Source organism: Gavialis gangeticus, unplaced genomic scaffold (assembly GCF_001723915.1).
Source record: "Gavialis gangeticus isolate Ggan-Ray unplaced genomic scaffold, GavGan_comp1, whole genome shotgun sequence".
Taxonomy (NCBI): domain Eukaryota; kingdom Metazoa; phylum Chordata; order Crocodylia; family Gavialidae; genus Gavialis; species Gavialis gangeticus.
In genome coordinates, this window is record NW_017729024.1 from 99,084,761 (window position 1) to 99,098,877 (window position 14,117).

The 14,117-nt window shown below is 40.6% G+C and overlaps 1 protein-coding gene across 5 annotated transcripts in view; it reads left to right on the top strand.

The window, feature by feature from the left end:
* The first annotated feature begins 2,689 nt into the window (after positions 1-2,689).
* CARNMT1 (carnosine N-methyltransferase 1) overlaps positions 2,690-14,117 on the top strand; it is a 56,121-nt gene continuing 44,693 nt past the window's right edge. The window contains exons 1-3 of one of the 5 annotated variants that reach the window (XM_019517446.1): positions 2,690-3,066; positions 4,879-5,074; positions 6,108-6,271. In XM_019517446.1, the coding sequence (XP_019372991.1) occupies positions 2,780-3,066; positions 4,879-5,074; positions 6,108-6,271 (647 nt within the window). In that variant the 5' untranslated portion in view covers positions 2,690-2,779. Of the gene's footprint in view, positions 3,067-4,878; positions 5,075-6,104; positions 6,272-14,117 lie in introns of all 5 variants that reach the window. The other 4 variants (XM_019517447.1, XM_019517444.1, XM_019517442.1 and 1 more) reach the window with 4 other exon arrangements.

Here is a 14,117-nt window from a genome sequence, read left to right on the forward strand (position 1 = left end):
TAAAATGCATGTTGGGAGGGGTACACAGGCAGCTGATAAATCTGGAAGGGGGTACCCAATTAAAAAATGTAGGAACTTCTGAGCTAATGTACATTCATTCAAATTTTGGTCCACCCCTGTGGAATGATGCATGAGACCTTTTCATTCAACAGAAATGCCAAACCATCTCTCAAGTTTCTAGGAAAGGAAAATACTCCACGTCCCTCTGACTTGTGCTTTGCTACTCTGTCCCATTACCAACCTGCTCGTCACTTGTCAGGTGGAAACATTTTTGTGCCAGAAGTTTGGACCAGCTGCTTTCTTTCCTGTCTGGGATCTTCAGCAAGTTTTACCTCAGGCAATGCCACCACTGCTTGGAATATATTACTGCTCTTTTCCTTCAGTTAGCTCCTCAAAGTCCTACCAGATCTAGTAAATGGGTGAAATTTGAAGAACAAAGGTAGAAGGGTTGCTTGATATGCTGGAAAGTGGAAACACCAAGTGCCAGGCAAGAGAAGTATAATAAGAGGATGAAGTCTAATGATAAAAGTTACAATCTGTGCTTTGCTATGCTGCAGAAACTAGAAGGAGACATCATCAAGAACATGATCAATTGGTAACTCTGTCCTCAAACTAATGGGAGGCAGGAAGCCAGTGAATGGCTTTTAGTTCATCAATAATCAAAAGGGTCTAGGACAACTTTCTGCCATACATGCAACCCCCCCCCCCCAAAAAAAAATCAACCCCCCCACAAAAACACAGATGACAGTAAATTATGATAAAAGATCATAAGTGATGGAGGAGAGGGGAAGGCAAGGAATACCAGCTGAAGAAATTATCCACAGTTAAAGCTGAAACAGCCCTTTTCCCCCTTCCAGCTTTGTGTACCTCTTCTACATTCTGCCCACAGATATTCCAGTTCTCCTCTTTCCTCAGTGCTGCTTCCTTTTGCCAAAATATGTTGCACAAATGGTAAGACTTGCATCTGTTTCTTGCCACAAGTTGAAACAAAGGCCCTAGATAAAAATAGAATGTGTCAAGCCCAAACTTGGTTTACCTCTGTAAACTGCCAGAGACAGGGATAGGCTTTCTTTCACAATTCACAGCAAAAAAAGCATCTATAAAGTGACAGTGTCTACTGTAATGAAATGAAGGAATGTGTCCCAGAAGACTTAGCATCAGTATCCTATTCTCTTGTGTGACAGCTCTTCCTCACAATAGGATAACAAGAGGAAAGTAACTTGAGGCTGGATTGCTGAGTAGTTCTGGTACATGAATGTACTGAGAAGTAATTTGACTAGATGCCCATTTTGCAAGAAGGTAACTATACCTATTGGTTTAAAATGGAGTTATGTTAACTAGTTCTTTGCCCTTCAGACCTCTTCTTAGGTAGTGGCCTGTTCATTAAAATATCAGTTACAGATAAGCTTAAATTAGTATATGCCCAAAACTTTTAAAAGCATGGAAACAAGAGGAAAGACTTATGTATTCTTATCCACCTTCATAATTGTATTATACTATTCATAATACACTCTAACCCTCCATAAGGATTCAAATTCCATCTTTAACAAATAAATACTTTGGTTTCATAAAATTTGCACTTTGGTACAGTAATTTGTCTAACTTTGTCTAATCAAGGGCATGTTATAGGATGGTGCTGGTGTTTTAAATGTTGTGAATGGAAGTTGTACAGGAGGGTTTGAAGTGGCAATTTGGAGGATTCGTTGGGTAAATACTAATGTAGGTGACTGGCCTTGATGGGCCTGGAGGCCCTGTTAAGTCCTGTGCTCTTATGCCTTTGCTAGGAACAGACCAGCAGATTGTCACACAATCTAGTTATTTACGGAGCTATTTTGCCTTAACACTGCCGAAGCCCTTGTAACATTTTGAGAAGTGCATGCAGATCAATTGATTTCCTGTAGTCACATAGTTTTTGAGTACAAAATCTGTTTTAAAGAGACCTCCGTTTCATGAAATAAAAAACCCATACCATCTCCCTAAAGAGATTAGCAGGATTTGAACCCTGTGATATTTAGAGCCATAATATAAATTTCCATTACTTAAACTACAGAAGCTCTGTCGTCTTTAGAGATAAGCTATGGGAGGAGGATTTAAGCCCCATGGCCCTAGTTTGTTTTAAAGTATTTGTAGAGTGAGCTGGGTAAGGCTAGAAAAATGTGGCTTTGGGGTTACTTTTTTAAATCTGAAAATCGGGATTTTTTTTTTAAATCGGAGAAAACCAGGATCCCTGTTTATTTGTCATCCTGGACCCCTTGTACCAAAGGACCACTGCACTCTTAATAGCCTATTGCTTTATTTTTTATTCTCTTCTGGGAAGGTGAAGCTGGTTCAAGGTAAGAGCCCCTGCTTGCCCACCGAGTCAGGCTGCCAGGGTGCAGCATCCCCAGGCACCCCTGGCTGAGCATCACTGCCCTGGCAGCCTGGCCATAGAGCGGTCTCTACCCAGCCCCTCCCGGGCCAGACCCAGGCTGCCGCTCTCCTCAGTGCCGTCATCACCCGCCTTCAGCAGGCGCCGCTCCATCCCCGAAGCGCTCTCCCCAAGGGGGCACGCTCCTGCCCATCATCACGCACCACCTTCTCGCCAGAACTCGCCTAGCTGGAAGAACCCGCCCCCAGCTAGCAGTGCGCCTGCGCGGAGCATGGCGCACTAACGTCAGCCGCAGCCGCTTCAAATCACATGACAGGCGCGCCGCGTGAGCGAAGGGGGCGGGGTCCGCGCACGCCCGCCTGGCCGGAGCCGGAAGCGCACTGGGGAGAGCGTTGCGGCGGCGGTTGGGGGATGTCGGCCGCGTGCGCCGTGTCCCGGAAGGTGCAGCCCCCGCTGCAGCCGCGGGGCGAGAAGGACCCGCCTGCCAAGGCCATGCGCAGGGCTCCCCGGCAGGGCCCCGGGGCCGAAGAGGAGGGGGCGGCGCCGCCTGGCGGCGGCAGCAATGGGGAGGCTCCGTTCTGCGGGGAGCAGCGGCGGCAGCGGGAGCCGCGTGCGCCGGGGGCCAAGCTGGAGGCGGAGGAGGAGCGGCTGGAACGGGAGCACTTCCGGAGGATCATCAACGCCTTCCGCTACTACGGGTACTCGCTGGGCCCACGCCGCGTCGCGCCCTCCCCTTTGACAGCCCCCCCGGGGTTCCGACGGCGCATGCGCCACTGATCCTCCCTGGGGCTCCCCAAGCCTGAACTCTGCTCCCTTCAGCCCTCCCTGCTGCTGGCCCACATGCTGGGTCCAGCCCGGGCAGCAGTGGGGGCTCCAGCAGCCTGCTCACCTCATCCCCAACCTGCTGACCTGGAGCCACTTCTGTTGCTGTTGCCTCTGGGTTGGTGGCAGAGCTGCCCAGATCCAACCCAAGGCTTTTATTTCTGTGTTGAAGATGGGGGGTTTTGTCTTGAATTGGAGTAAATCCAGTAGCTAAGGCAGCGCTTCCCAAACATTTTCCTCAGAGCAACCTCATATATTCCCTCACTCCCAACCCACAGCTCCCCCTGCCACCCCATCTGGGATTGGGGCCCACAGTTTGGGAACTGCTTTATGGCCTTTGCAGAGGAGTGCACAAGGGGGGAGAAAACCCACACCTGAAACTAAGTTCTCTCTTTGTGTAGAATGGAGAAATTTGTTTCAGCCCCAAAGAACAGGCTTTGGAGGTGCAGCAAATTCATTTCTGTTTCTATGTCTGTGCCCTTTTTGTTGCAAATGCCAGACTTTCAGTTGCTCCAGGCTCATAAAGCTAATTTAAGATGTTGTCACCCTACAGAGCAAGTGGGGTTTTTGTTTGTATGTTTTTGGGGGTTTTGTTCGTTTTAAACAGATCCACTGAAGTAATTGCCCAGACCTGCTATGCTTTGTCTTGATAATGGAAGGCAAACATATTTGGGACCTTTAGGCTGGAATGGAGGTTTTGGCCTCTTCTGTATTGCTTGCTGACAGTTTTAACTTTTTGAAGGCTGGAATAAAATATTGGGCCTTGATGTGGGTGCCTGTGACTTATATGGGAAACCAGACCATGTGATGCAGAGTGGTTCCAGCATCTTTGGCATTCCTTTCATCTCATTCAGTTGGAATATCACCAGTTGAAAAACTAGTATCAATAAGACGGTATCTGTGTCTAAACTGTAGGGAGGTGGTGGTTGGCATCAAAGAGTCTCTCCGGAATTGTCTGGCTGCACAAATACAAAATTCGGAAATAAGAAGATCTTAACAGCCATGCTCCGAGTGAAATTATTTTGCAAATCAGCAAAATAAAATGCTGCAGACTAGAAGGCTCTGTAAAACGTTCTTAAAATGTCTTGCTTTGAAAATATAAGAACAAAGCCATGTTATCTTACACACTTATGGTGTAAGTATTTATTTGCGCAAGCTTAATTCGAACTTAACGGCCAAGACCCACACTATAAAGATCTACAGTCATGCATTTTGAGTAGTGTTTGTGTCTTTGGATTTTTCATCCTGTGAAAAGTTAAGCATGTGGAAAAGTTTTGTGGGATTATGGTGGCATTAATGCAAGTGGTCTTGTGGTGATAGTAACCATTTTATTAAAAAGTTGTCTTGTATATCTTAGTTCATAATAACGTGCTCCTTATTTTTTCCATGCACAATTGTGCACAAAATCAAGAAAAGAGATTTTAAAATATAGATCTCTCTGTAGACTAGCACCCTGATTGGTTGTGCATAAACTTGGGGATTTTAGCTATGCATGTAGCAGTCTAAAATAACCAGGTAGTTTGTAAAAATGTTGTGGAATTGTTTCTGATCTTGATTGGAGTATGAGATTTAAAAAAAAAAAGACAAATTAAGGTACAGCATTTGATCATCACAGTTAAGGTATCTTTACAGATGTGTTCCCTGCATTTTTAGTTCATGCTGACAACTTTAACTCTCTTATTTTCTAGAACTAATATGCATGAGCGAGTGAACAGAACAGAAAGACAGTTTAGATCCCTCCCAGCCAACCAGCAGAACCTACTTCCTCAATTTCTTCTTCACTTGGACAAGATTCGGACATGCATTGATCATAATCAGGAGATACTACAGACTATTGTGAATGACTGCCCACATATGTTTGAAAATAGAGAGTATAAAGAAGATGTATGTTAAGATTTTATTTTTGTATTTCATATTTCAAGAGGAAAAATGTTTGGGTTTTTCTTTTTAACCTTTACTATTTTCACCTGGTGGTTTTAATTTTTCTTTTCCCTCAACCCACTTTTTAAATTTTTCTTTTCCTATTTGCTTACATCCCTCCCACAACATTTGCATGTGTTGCAGGATTAATCAATACTAGCACTTTTTTTTTTTTTTTCAAATAAAGAAATCTTTTATTATTTTGTCCAGCAGTTTAGATAATCACTCGAGAACTGTCTGTGAGTCTGCTATGGGAAATGTCAGTAATTGTTTTTATAGCACACCAGTGTAATAGAACTTTGGTGGAGTTCTGATTCCATTATAAGTTTTTGTTTTTTTAAGTAGATTTTTAATTGGCTGCATTGAACATAAACAATGCTTTCTGTACCATTTTCATTTATAAAATTCTAAATCTCAGAATTTTAGATGTTATCTATTTTGGGCATTGTTATTCTGTAAAATTTAGTGTAATTTCCCCACTATTTGATAAACATTTTTCAGTGTGGCATATTTTTAATTTAAAAAAATGAAGTTTTGCACTTATGAAGATTAAGGGACTGGCAATGATGGAAACTGAAGTCCTCTTTTTTTGTATCCACAGGCTAGGTACAGTTCTGGGCAGCTCCAGTGTGAGCTTCTCCATGCTGCCTCATCAATGACCTGGAGGGAGATCCCTCTCAGAGGTTGTTCAGTCTCCATCCTAGCTAAGCCCTGGTCCTTTCCTGAATAAGGACTACAATTGTGCTCAATTAAGCCATATAATTTGTTGGTTTTCTGATGTGGACCCTGGTCTATTGAGGGCTGAGCTGAGACCACCAAACTCATTTCATTTAGGACTCTAACCTGGACTTGAGCCCTGGTCCCAGAGGTGAGAAGGCGAGTGCTTTATCAACTAAACCACCCATATAGTCCTTATAGCATGTCTGCGTTAAAATTCAGAACTATGTTTGGGTTTTTTTGGGGTTTTATTGCTAACTTCTCTTTACACTTTAAGCAGGGAAATGGGAAGATTATGCCAGCTTCAACATTTGACATGGATAAATTAAAATCTACTTTGAAACAGTTTGTAAGAGACTGGAGTGAAGAGGGGAGACCTGAGAGAGATTCCTGTTACCAGCCAATCATTAGTGAAATTATAAAGAACTTTCCAAAAGAGAAATGGTAAATAGTGTTTTGAATCTTGAGATTTATTTTTATGAAGGGCTTACACTTAAAGGGGGTTTATAGGGTAAAAAAAAGTTGGAATGCAAAGTATAAAGTAAAGTTGCAAGTAGTTTTGAGTTAACTGTATAAGCAGAACATTTATGCTGTTGCAGAGAATAGTGGAGTGGGAAGTGTAGAAAAAGGAAGCTTGATGTAATGAAATAAATACATGGTCTTGGGATGATATTGAGCAGCCAATATTTTTATCATGTGACACAACTTTTTCAAAGGACTATAGCTAATCCCATTGATTTAGCAGTAGTTAAGTAGAAGAATTCAAAAGTTTCAGGTTTGTAGCTGCTAGGGATGCTGTGGCAAGATCCATGTCTGACTGACTGTACCTGAAAAGAAGTTGTTACTAAGCAGGAAGGGGAAATTTTAAAATTGGGTGATTCTTGATTGGAGGGGAAGAGGAAAGAGGAGACTCCTATCATCCGCACTATCATTTTATTATATTTAGAATTCTGTCTTGCAAACATTCAGGTCCAGTCTTGGTTGCAGACATTGGTTAAATTGCATCTTTTAAAACTCTTTTTATTGAGTGTATCTGAGGGCAGGATTAACTCTGAGGTGCTAGTTTGATCTGATATTACTTTAATATTGCTTGTTAACATGGTATTCATGCAAATAGGGACTTAGAGTCTCAGTATAGCAAGAAGCTACCACAGGCCTTCTGCATAGAACCAGTGTCTGGAGGCAGATCTACAGATACTGTCTGGTGTTTTGTTCAGGTGTTTTGTGCAGACTGTCAACCGTGGCGAACTGCGTGGTCGTGTCTTTTTGGGTTTTTGTTTTGTTTGTTTGTTTTGTTTTGTTGTTTATAGTCAAATGTTCGTGTCAGGGAGTTTACCAGATTTTTTTTAGTTTTTACTTTTTTAAACTTATCTTAGGTGATGCTGTTGTAGCGCCATATCTTACCTAAGAGTTTTTATGGGAAGATTTCTAGTACACTAAAAAATATAACTTTAATACCTTTCCCTTGTTAGATGCAAGACATTCAAGAATGTCTTCAATTGTAGAAAAAACTATGGTAAGTTTAGTAAAAATATAAGTTAAAACTATATTTCTGTTTGTAAAATTCCCCCCTAAACTATGATGAAAATGAAAATTTGTCTTTGTAGGTTTTAATGGTTTATTACCTGGTTTTACATTTTTAGGTATGTTCATGTAGTTCAAACATAAAATGGTCGGTGATGTTTATCTTGTAACAGATTTGTTCAGTACCAGTCTTTGTTTTAAAGGTTATGATCAGTTTTGTGTTTTGACTTCATGAAAAAGTTTTAGTTCTGATTTGTAGATGGGCATGGTGATGTGTCAGTACCCAGACCACACAGTTTTGTGATCTTGAACTTGCAAAGGCAAATCTAGTTAGCAGCAGATAAGTTGAATGAAAACAGTTGCAAATACACTAGTTTTTTAAACATGTGTACTGCAAGTACTAGGAAAAAGCATATTTCATCATTTTATTTATTTATTTTGCCCTCAAATGAAAGCTTTTATTTAGAAATCCATTTATTTTCATTTATCTATAAATCTAAGTATTTACATCTGCAAAAAGTGAAACCAAAATTTTTTAAACATGTTTATTATGTGCTTAGTAAATACTTCAACTGATAGTGTATTCATTAGCAACTAAGAGGTTGAAACTTTGCAAAATTTAAATTCTGCTTTATATGAAGCCATAAGCAGTGTTTTTATAATATCAAGTACTTGTGATAGTGAGGGGAATAAGTGTCATTTCACTTATGTAGTATAAAAACAAATTGGGCTTCTCTTGCCGTTTCCATCTGTGTTTAGTTAGGAGATCTGTTTTTTTTTCTTTTTAGGTGTTTGCTTTTCTATAGAGATGTAGACATGTCTGGTAACTAGTTTATATTAGCATTTCCTGCATAAGGGCACTATTGAAGAGCACTGCTTCAGTTGTACGTAGTACAGAAATAGTAGTGGTCCTTACAACCATTTTTACGGTTATTTACATAATTCATTACGAAGTACTCAATTTTTGAACTGTAAAGCTCTACCTCTCTTCTTATGCTGTTGTATTTGAAGTGCTTGGCTAAAGGACCCGCAACTTGAGTAGGAGTAATGTGACGTAGTGTTTTCAGTGGCAGGCCCTTTGTTCCTCCTGTGTTTGACAGAATTTGATCATGTGGTTCACAGCAAAGTTGTTTAAGTAAGTTCGTTCTTTTTTTAAAGAGAGAGCAGAGAAAAGCAGGAATGCTTTCTTTCATTGCTATTTTTCCACATTGCAAATTGTTCTCAATGACTTATTTCTTTTTAAATATATAACTTTGTGTATACTTTTCAAATATAAATTACTTTTCCACCTGACAACGTCTTTATCCAACTGTTTTGACAAATACTTATAAAATACATTTACTAAACGTGTGTTTCTTATTATTGTTGTTATCTTGTTTAGAGGCATACAGACTTTTCAAATAGTAGCCTGCTTTGAAGTGTTTCTGGAAAAATGTCATTCAAGATAACTTTTCAGCTAGATGCAGTGAGTAAGATATTTTTTTAGACTTATCTAATGTCCTTAGGAACATTCCATTCAGTTGATAGTTTCCTTTTCCAAGCATCCTTGACTTTGGCTTTTCTGAAGGTAGCAATACTGTGTAAAAGCTTCATGATGTTAATATTGCATATCTAAAGTTGTGTACATCACAGCCCTAGACCTGTGATCAGTAGGCTCAAGCCAGAGCTTTAGACTTGCCTGTAAGAAGCAATATTCTCAATCTTTTTAAAGGAACTTTTGTGGACTTGCTACTGTCTAGTACATTTGACACTCCTGTTCCTGTAGCTGTAGGACTACTGGGGGTATTCTGAAATGATGAGTGTGAATCTGTGGTTTCTGTCCCTTTGATTGTCTCAAATAATCTTAACCATGGATTTAGTTAGATCACTAAGTCATGACTTGGGTGTACTCTGAATGACTTTATGTAAAAAATTTCAAGTGCTTAATGTTTTTAAATTATAAATGAGTGTTTTTTTTATTTGTTTTGTGTTTTATTTTTAAATGCTTGCCTTGTTAATTCTGAGGTTCAACTTAATATTTAAAGCTTCTTTAGAGCTCTTAAAATACTTATTTCTGTCTCAGTCTGTTGTACAATATGTCAGTCCTTTGTATCCAAGTTGGTTTATTTGCTGGAGACAAGAGGTCTTATATCTTCAGAGTGTTTTATTACTTCAGAATAATAGATACGATAGTTCAGTAATCAATCTTTTTTTTTCTCATTTGTGTACTTTGGAGTTTCTTTTCAATGACCTCTTCTAAGCTGGTAGAAAAGGGAACTTGCCTGGCATGGAAGGGCAGTGCCAACCTGGGTCATCTTTCAGGGTGTTGGTAGGGAGCAGTGGTTTCAAGACTTAAGGGAATGATCACTTTCCTGACCAGCATGAAGTCCTGAAAGATTTCTGGTAGTTGTATATAGGTTTCATAGACTCATATGGAGCAAGAGATGTTTTTTCTCCAGCCAGGATTGATTGCAGAAAGTCAGGAAATGGGGAACTTTCAGATGAAGCCTTCAAGAATAGCCAGATGTTCTAGTGAAGGACTGCTTTAAGTATATGTAAGGATGAAGTTCTATTGTAGAAATACATACTTTCACCTACAAATAGTCTGCACTTAAGGGGTTGCATCACGATTGGCAATGCATACTGATTGGCCTGTGTGTGTTGTGTTAGAGGGGATAAAGGGAATAAATAACAAGAAATGTAAGACAGTTAATGAAAGCTTCCAAAATGTGAATAGCCTTTGTTGTACATGCAGAGAGACTAGTTGGCATAAGTTGCGTGAGTTCTATTTGTGCTCGTATTGTGAGTAAAAGTATATGACTTAAAAAAAATTATTTAAAAAGCACAAGGTTTCAAAATATCACACAGTTGTATAGCCAGTGTGAAAGGTGATTTGACATCATGCAGTTTCATATTTTTTCTCTCTGAAGAAAATCCAAACCACATTGGCTGCTTAGTTTTCTGTCCAGAGTACCTCCATGCCCTGAGTTATAATTGTTTGTTTTCTACTGTGTATAATATGCTAGTTTTCATTGTTATTATGATCCCTTGCCTAATTATTTTATAAGAAGGCTAACATGATTAAATCCTCTAATCCTGTAGTGCTGGACTCATTCACTTCAGGCTCCCAAATAGTCCAGAATCCAAGAGATGAAAAGGTGGTATAAAGTCAGTTTTTCACCAGACTCCTGTGGTGTTGTCGTTCATGTGTTTCTCTGAGTCTCACCACAGAATCTTTCTATAAAATAGGCAAAATGGCTTGATAATAACATGCATAAAATCTGTCATATCTGCATTTTTGTCACGTATTCCAAACCACAGCCCTGAAGTCAGCCCCACTGAGCAAGTCCTCTGAACTCTTTACTGTTGATCATGTTCGGTCTTAAAGCTGCCTGTAGTAACAGAAGGAATAATATAACAAATTTTATATCTCTGTGAAGTTGAGGCTCTGAGGAAGTGTTGTTAGAACTTGAAATACAGTGTAGGTTAAGAACCTGGACAAACTTTATTAGGCACTTTGCTTTATCCAGTGTGTTTGTTGATAGTCATTAGCTAAATCACTTGTTCTCAATGCAGTTATCTCTTTCTCACTATCTTTATAAGTGTTTATTTTCTGACCATCATCAATATCCAATTACTTATAATCAGAGGACCTGAAGAAATGTTTAACTGTTAAAAGTAGATAGTAGTATTCCAGTCATGAAGCAGAGCAGGGTCATGTAAGATGTTTCGGACATTTCTTCAATACCTCTGCTATAGCAGTTTCTTGGATTGAGTATCTTGACTCAAGGAAGAAGCAGTAGTCTGGACTTTTTGGGATTTTAATCCATTCCCTAGTATAGCAATTGATTGTATTATTACTAGATTATCAGGCGAGCCAGAAACATGTTTAATAATTTCCCATGGAGCAGGAGTGGGTGTCTGGCCAACAGTTTGCCATGCATCAACTGATCTGCAGTAAGACCTGTGCCCTGTGACCTCCATCCCTCATACTAGTCACATGTTGTTTTTTTAAAATCTTATATATATGCAGAGATTTTGTGGCTCGAGACATATGAAAGGAAAAATGAGTTTTCCTACAGTTTTCCTTCTACCGAGAAATCATCTTCAATTTTTGCTTGTTCAGTTTATCCAAGAAAAATAAAGCATTACCTCCTGTTTTTATTGGAAGACTCTGTGATTTAGATTGAGAAATTTCCCAGATTTTAATAGAAGAGGGTATTCAATTTATATAAATATGTGGATTAAATATTTTCTTTAAGTGGTTCCACTCTGATTTCACTCTTAAATGCACATGAAAAATTACATTGTTCTGAATAGCGGCTGTTCATTGGAGCAACACCTGTCCCCTGTGCACTCTGTTTTCCATAATAGCACAGTGCGAAGTACAGATGAAAACTGATACTACAGTGAGATTTTGTACCACTGAGTGCAAACTCATCTTACTATCCACACTCGGTCAAATATTGGGTAAGAGGAACAAAGAGCACAGGACCAAACCTGTTTCAAGAAATAGAGATGGAGAACCTCTCCAAAACAGTCTTTGACAAGTGAGATCTCTATTTAAAGATTCAGCACCAAAGTTTGGAAGTAGCTGTACGTACCAGCCCAAAATTAAGAAGTTTTGCCAAGCACAATCCATCTTAGTACTGAGCATTTTGCCCATGTCAAGGACCATATAGAATAGGATGGAAACCTGTATTCAGCCTGCAGATGTGGAGCTTTGGTATTTGGTAGCTGGGGGACTTCAGCTGTAGAAGCTCTTACCGTTCCACTGTGGAGAAGACCCGTGACAGCAGCAATTGGGTTTTAGTGCCCTCCCATCTCTGACCTGGATTAGCTCATTCTGGCCCATAACTGGAAATTCACGTTTCCTACTCTTGATGTAGAAAGCCTCAGTCAAAACCGTTCCTGAGTCTGACAGCTGAAAAATGCTTGGCCTGGTATTGGGTTTGTCTTTTATTTTGAGCAACTCTGAGAAGTCATTCCAAAGCTTCTCTCAATACCTCAGCCTTATAACAGAGAGCTAGTTTGATTTCTTATTGTATCTCAAACAACTCCGGATTAATTTGATCAGACATCTATATGGTCTATGGCAAGGGTTCTCAATCCCTGCACTGCAGCCCGGACCTGGGTCACAGTGGGTTGGCCGCCGGATCGGAAGTGGTCACAAACTGGCAAACTACGGCCCCCCAGAGCTGGGCCTGGGAGGTAGAGGTATCCTTACCTGTCCTCCAGCTGGAAATTCTGACTGCAGTCAGCTGTGACTGCTAGGCCGCACTTTGCTGGGCCGTGGCATAAAAAGTTTGGGAACCCCGGTCTATGAAGTAGGTCTGTCTGTTTAAAAAATACTGAGACTCCTCTAAGATCTGGATCATAAACAGTGTCTTTCCTTTAAGAGCAGTGAACACTTCAGTAATGTTTTGCTTGCCATACTAAATTTTCTGGGGTTCTACATTCTGTTCTTTAAAAGGCAACTTCCCAAATAGCTACAGCAGCACAGGCGGAGGCAGCCACATTTTTACATGCAGAATTGATCCTTGGAGCTCCTGGGAGGAAAGGCTGTTTCCATCAAATTTGGCACCTTCTACCAAACTTCTGATCATCCACAATTTGGAGCTGTAGGTAAATCCTGCTAGGTCATCTGTGTGGCTTTGATCCAAACTCAACCATGCAAATGCTACTAGGACACATTGTGCTGTGTTTGTTAGCATGCCAGAGTCCTCTGCGGTCCTTACAGAGGTGATTGAAATATGTTTATCTATCAAATGGGCATAGCGTCTTCAGACTGGTAGACTGATATAACACAAGTCTGAAAAGGCATACCCTTTCATTATTGCTGCAAAAGATGACCATTGCTAGAGCTGCTTCTATTCATGTTTGGGAACTCAGGAACTTGGGTATTGGGTTCATTTGAAAAGCTTGTCTATCCGTAAAAGCCTATCAAAATCCTGTGTTTGTGGGGAATTCCACAACAGAGAATTACATCAACTGACAAGTGGGTATCAGATCTTCAACCCTTTGGCAGGAATCAGTACCCTTGAGGAAAATGATATAATATGTAATAGCAGCTCGCTTTATAACACCACAGAAGCAGAAACTCTGGGTAGATCCTGGTAGTTGTCTGACTTCCGTGTTAGTTAATATTTTCCTGAAACCCTGTCCCTTCTCAAGTCAACAGAATCCTCATATGTTGGATGCTGAAGGCCGAGTGAGCCAGTCTCTGATGTACTGATTGTAGTGTTTGCTGAGACAGTTAAAGGGTAACTGGTACTGGAGTCTTAAATGAATTTTGGATTGTGTTAAGTCTGGTTATGCTCTAGCAAAGGAATGTATCTATTCCCACATGTGCCCAAGACAAGTGATCTTTCTGGCCTCTCCAGCAATGTCCTCCTGCGTGCAAAGTGGCACACAGAGTTCACCTTTTGTTGTTTTCTGCTGAGAGTTTTCAAGTTGGATGTTCACTAGGGCTGTGCAAAGCTTTGGTAGCCGATTTGATTTGAAGGAGATTTGGCCTGATTCAGTGGCCGAATCTTCGACTCCAAAACAAATTGGAAGACCAATTAAAAGGTCTGAATCGAATTGGCAGCCTCTGAATTGATTTGGAAAAGATTCAACACTGCTTTGGAGATTTGGCCATAAACTAAATAGGCAGCAGTCCTCACCACACTGGACATAGCTGCCTCCAGCTGGTAAGTCTGTTGTGGTGGGCAGAGCGGGGAGGTAAGGGGTGTGGGAGAGGGAGGGATTGGGGCTGGGACAGGCTGCCCAGCTGGAGCGAGGGGGC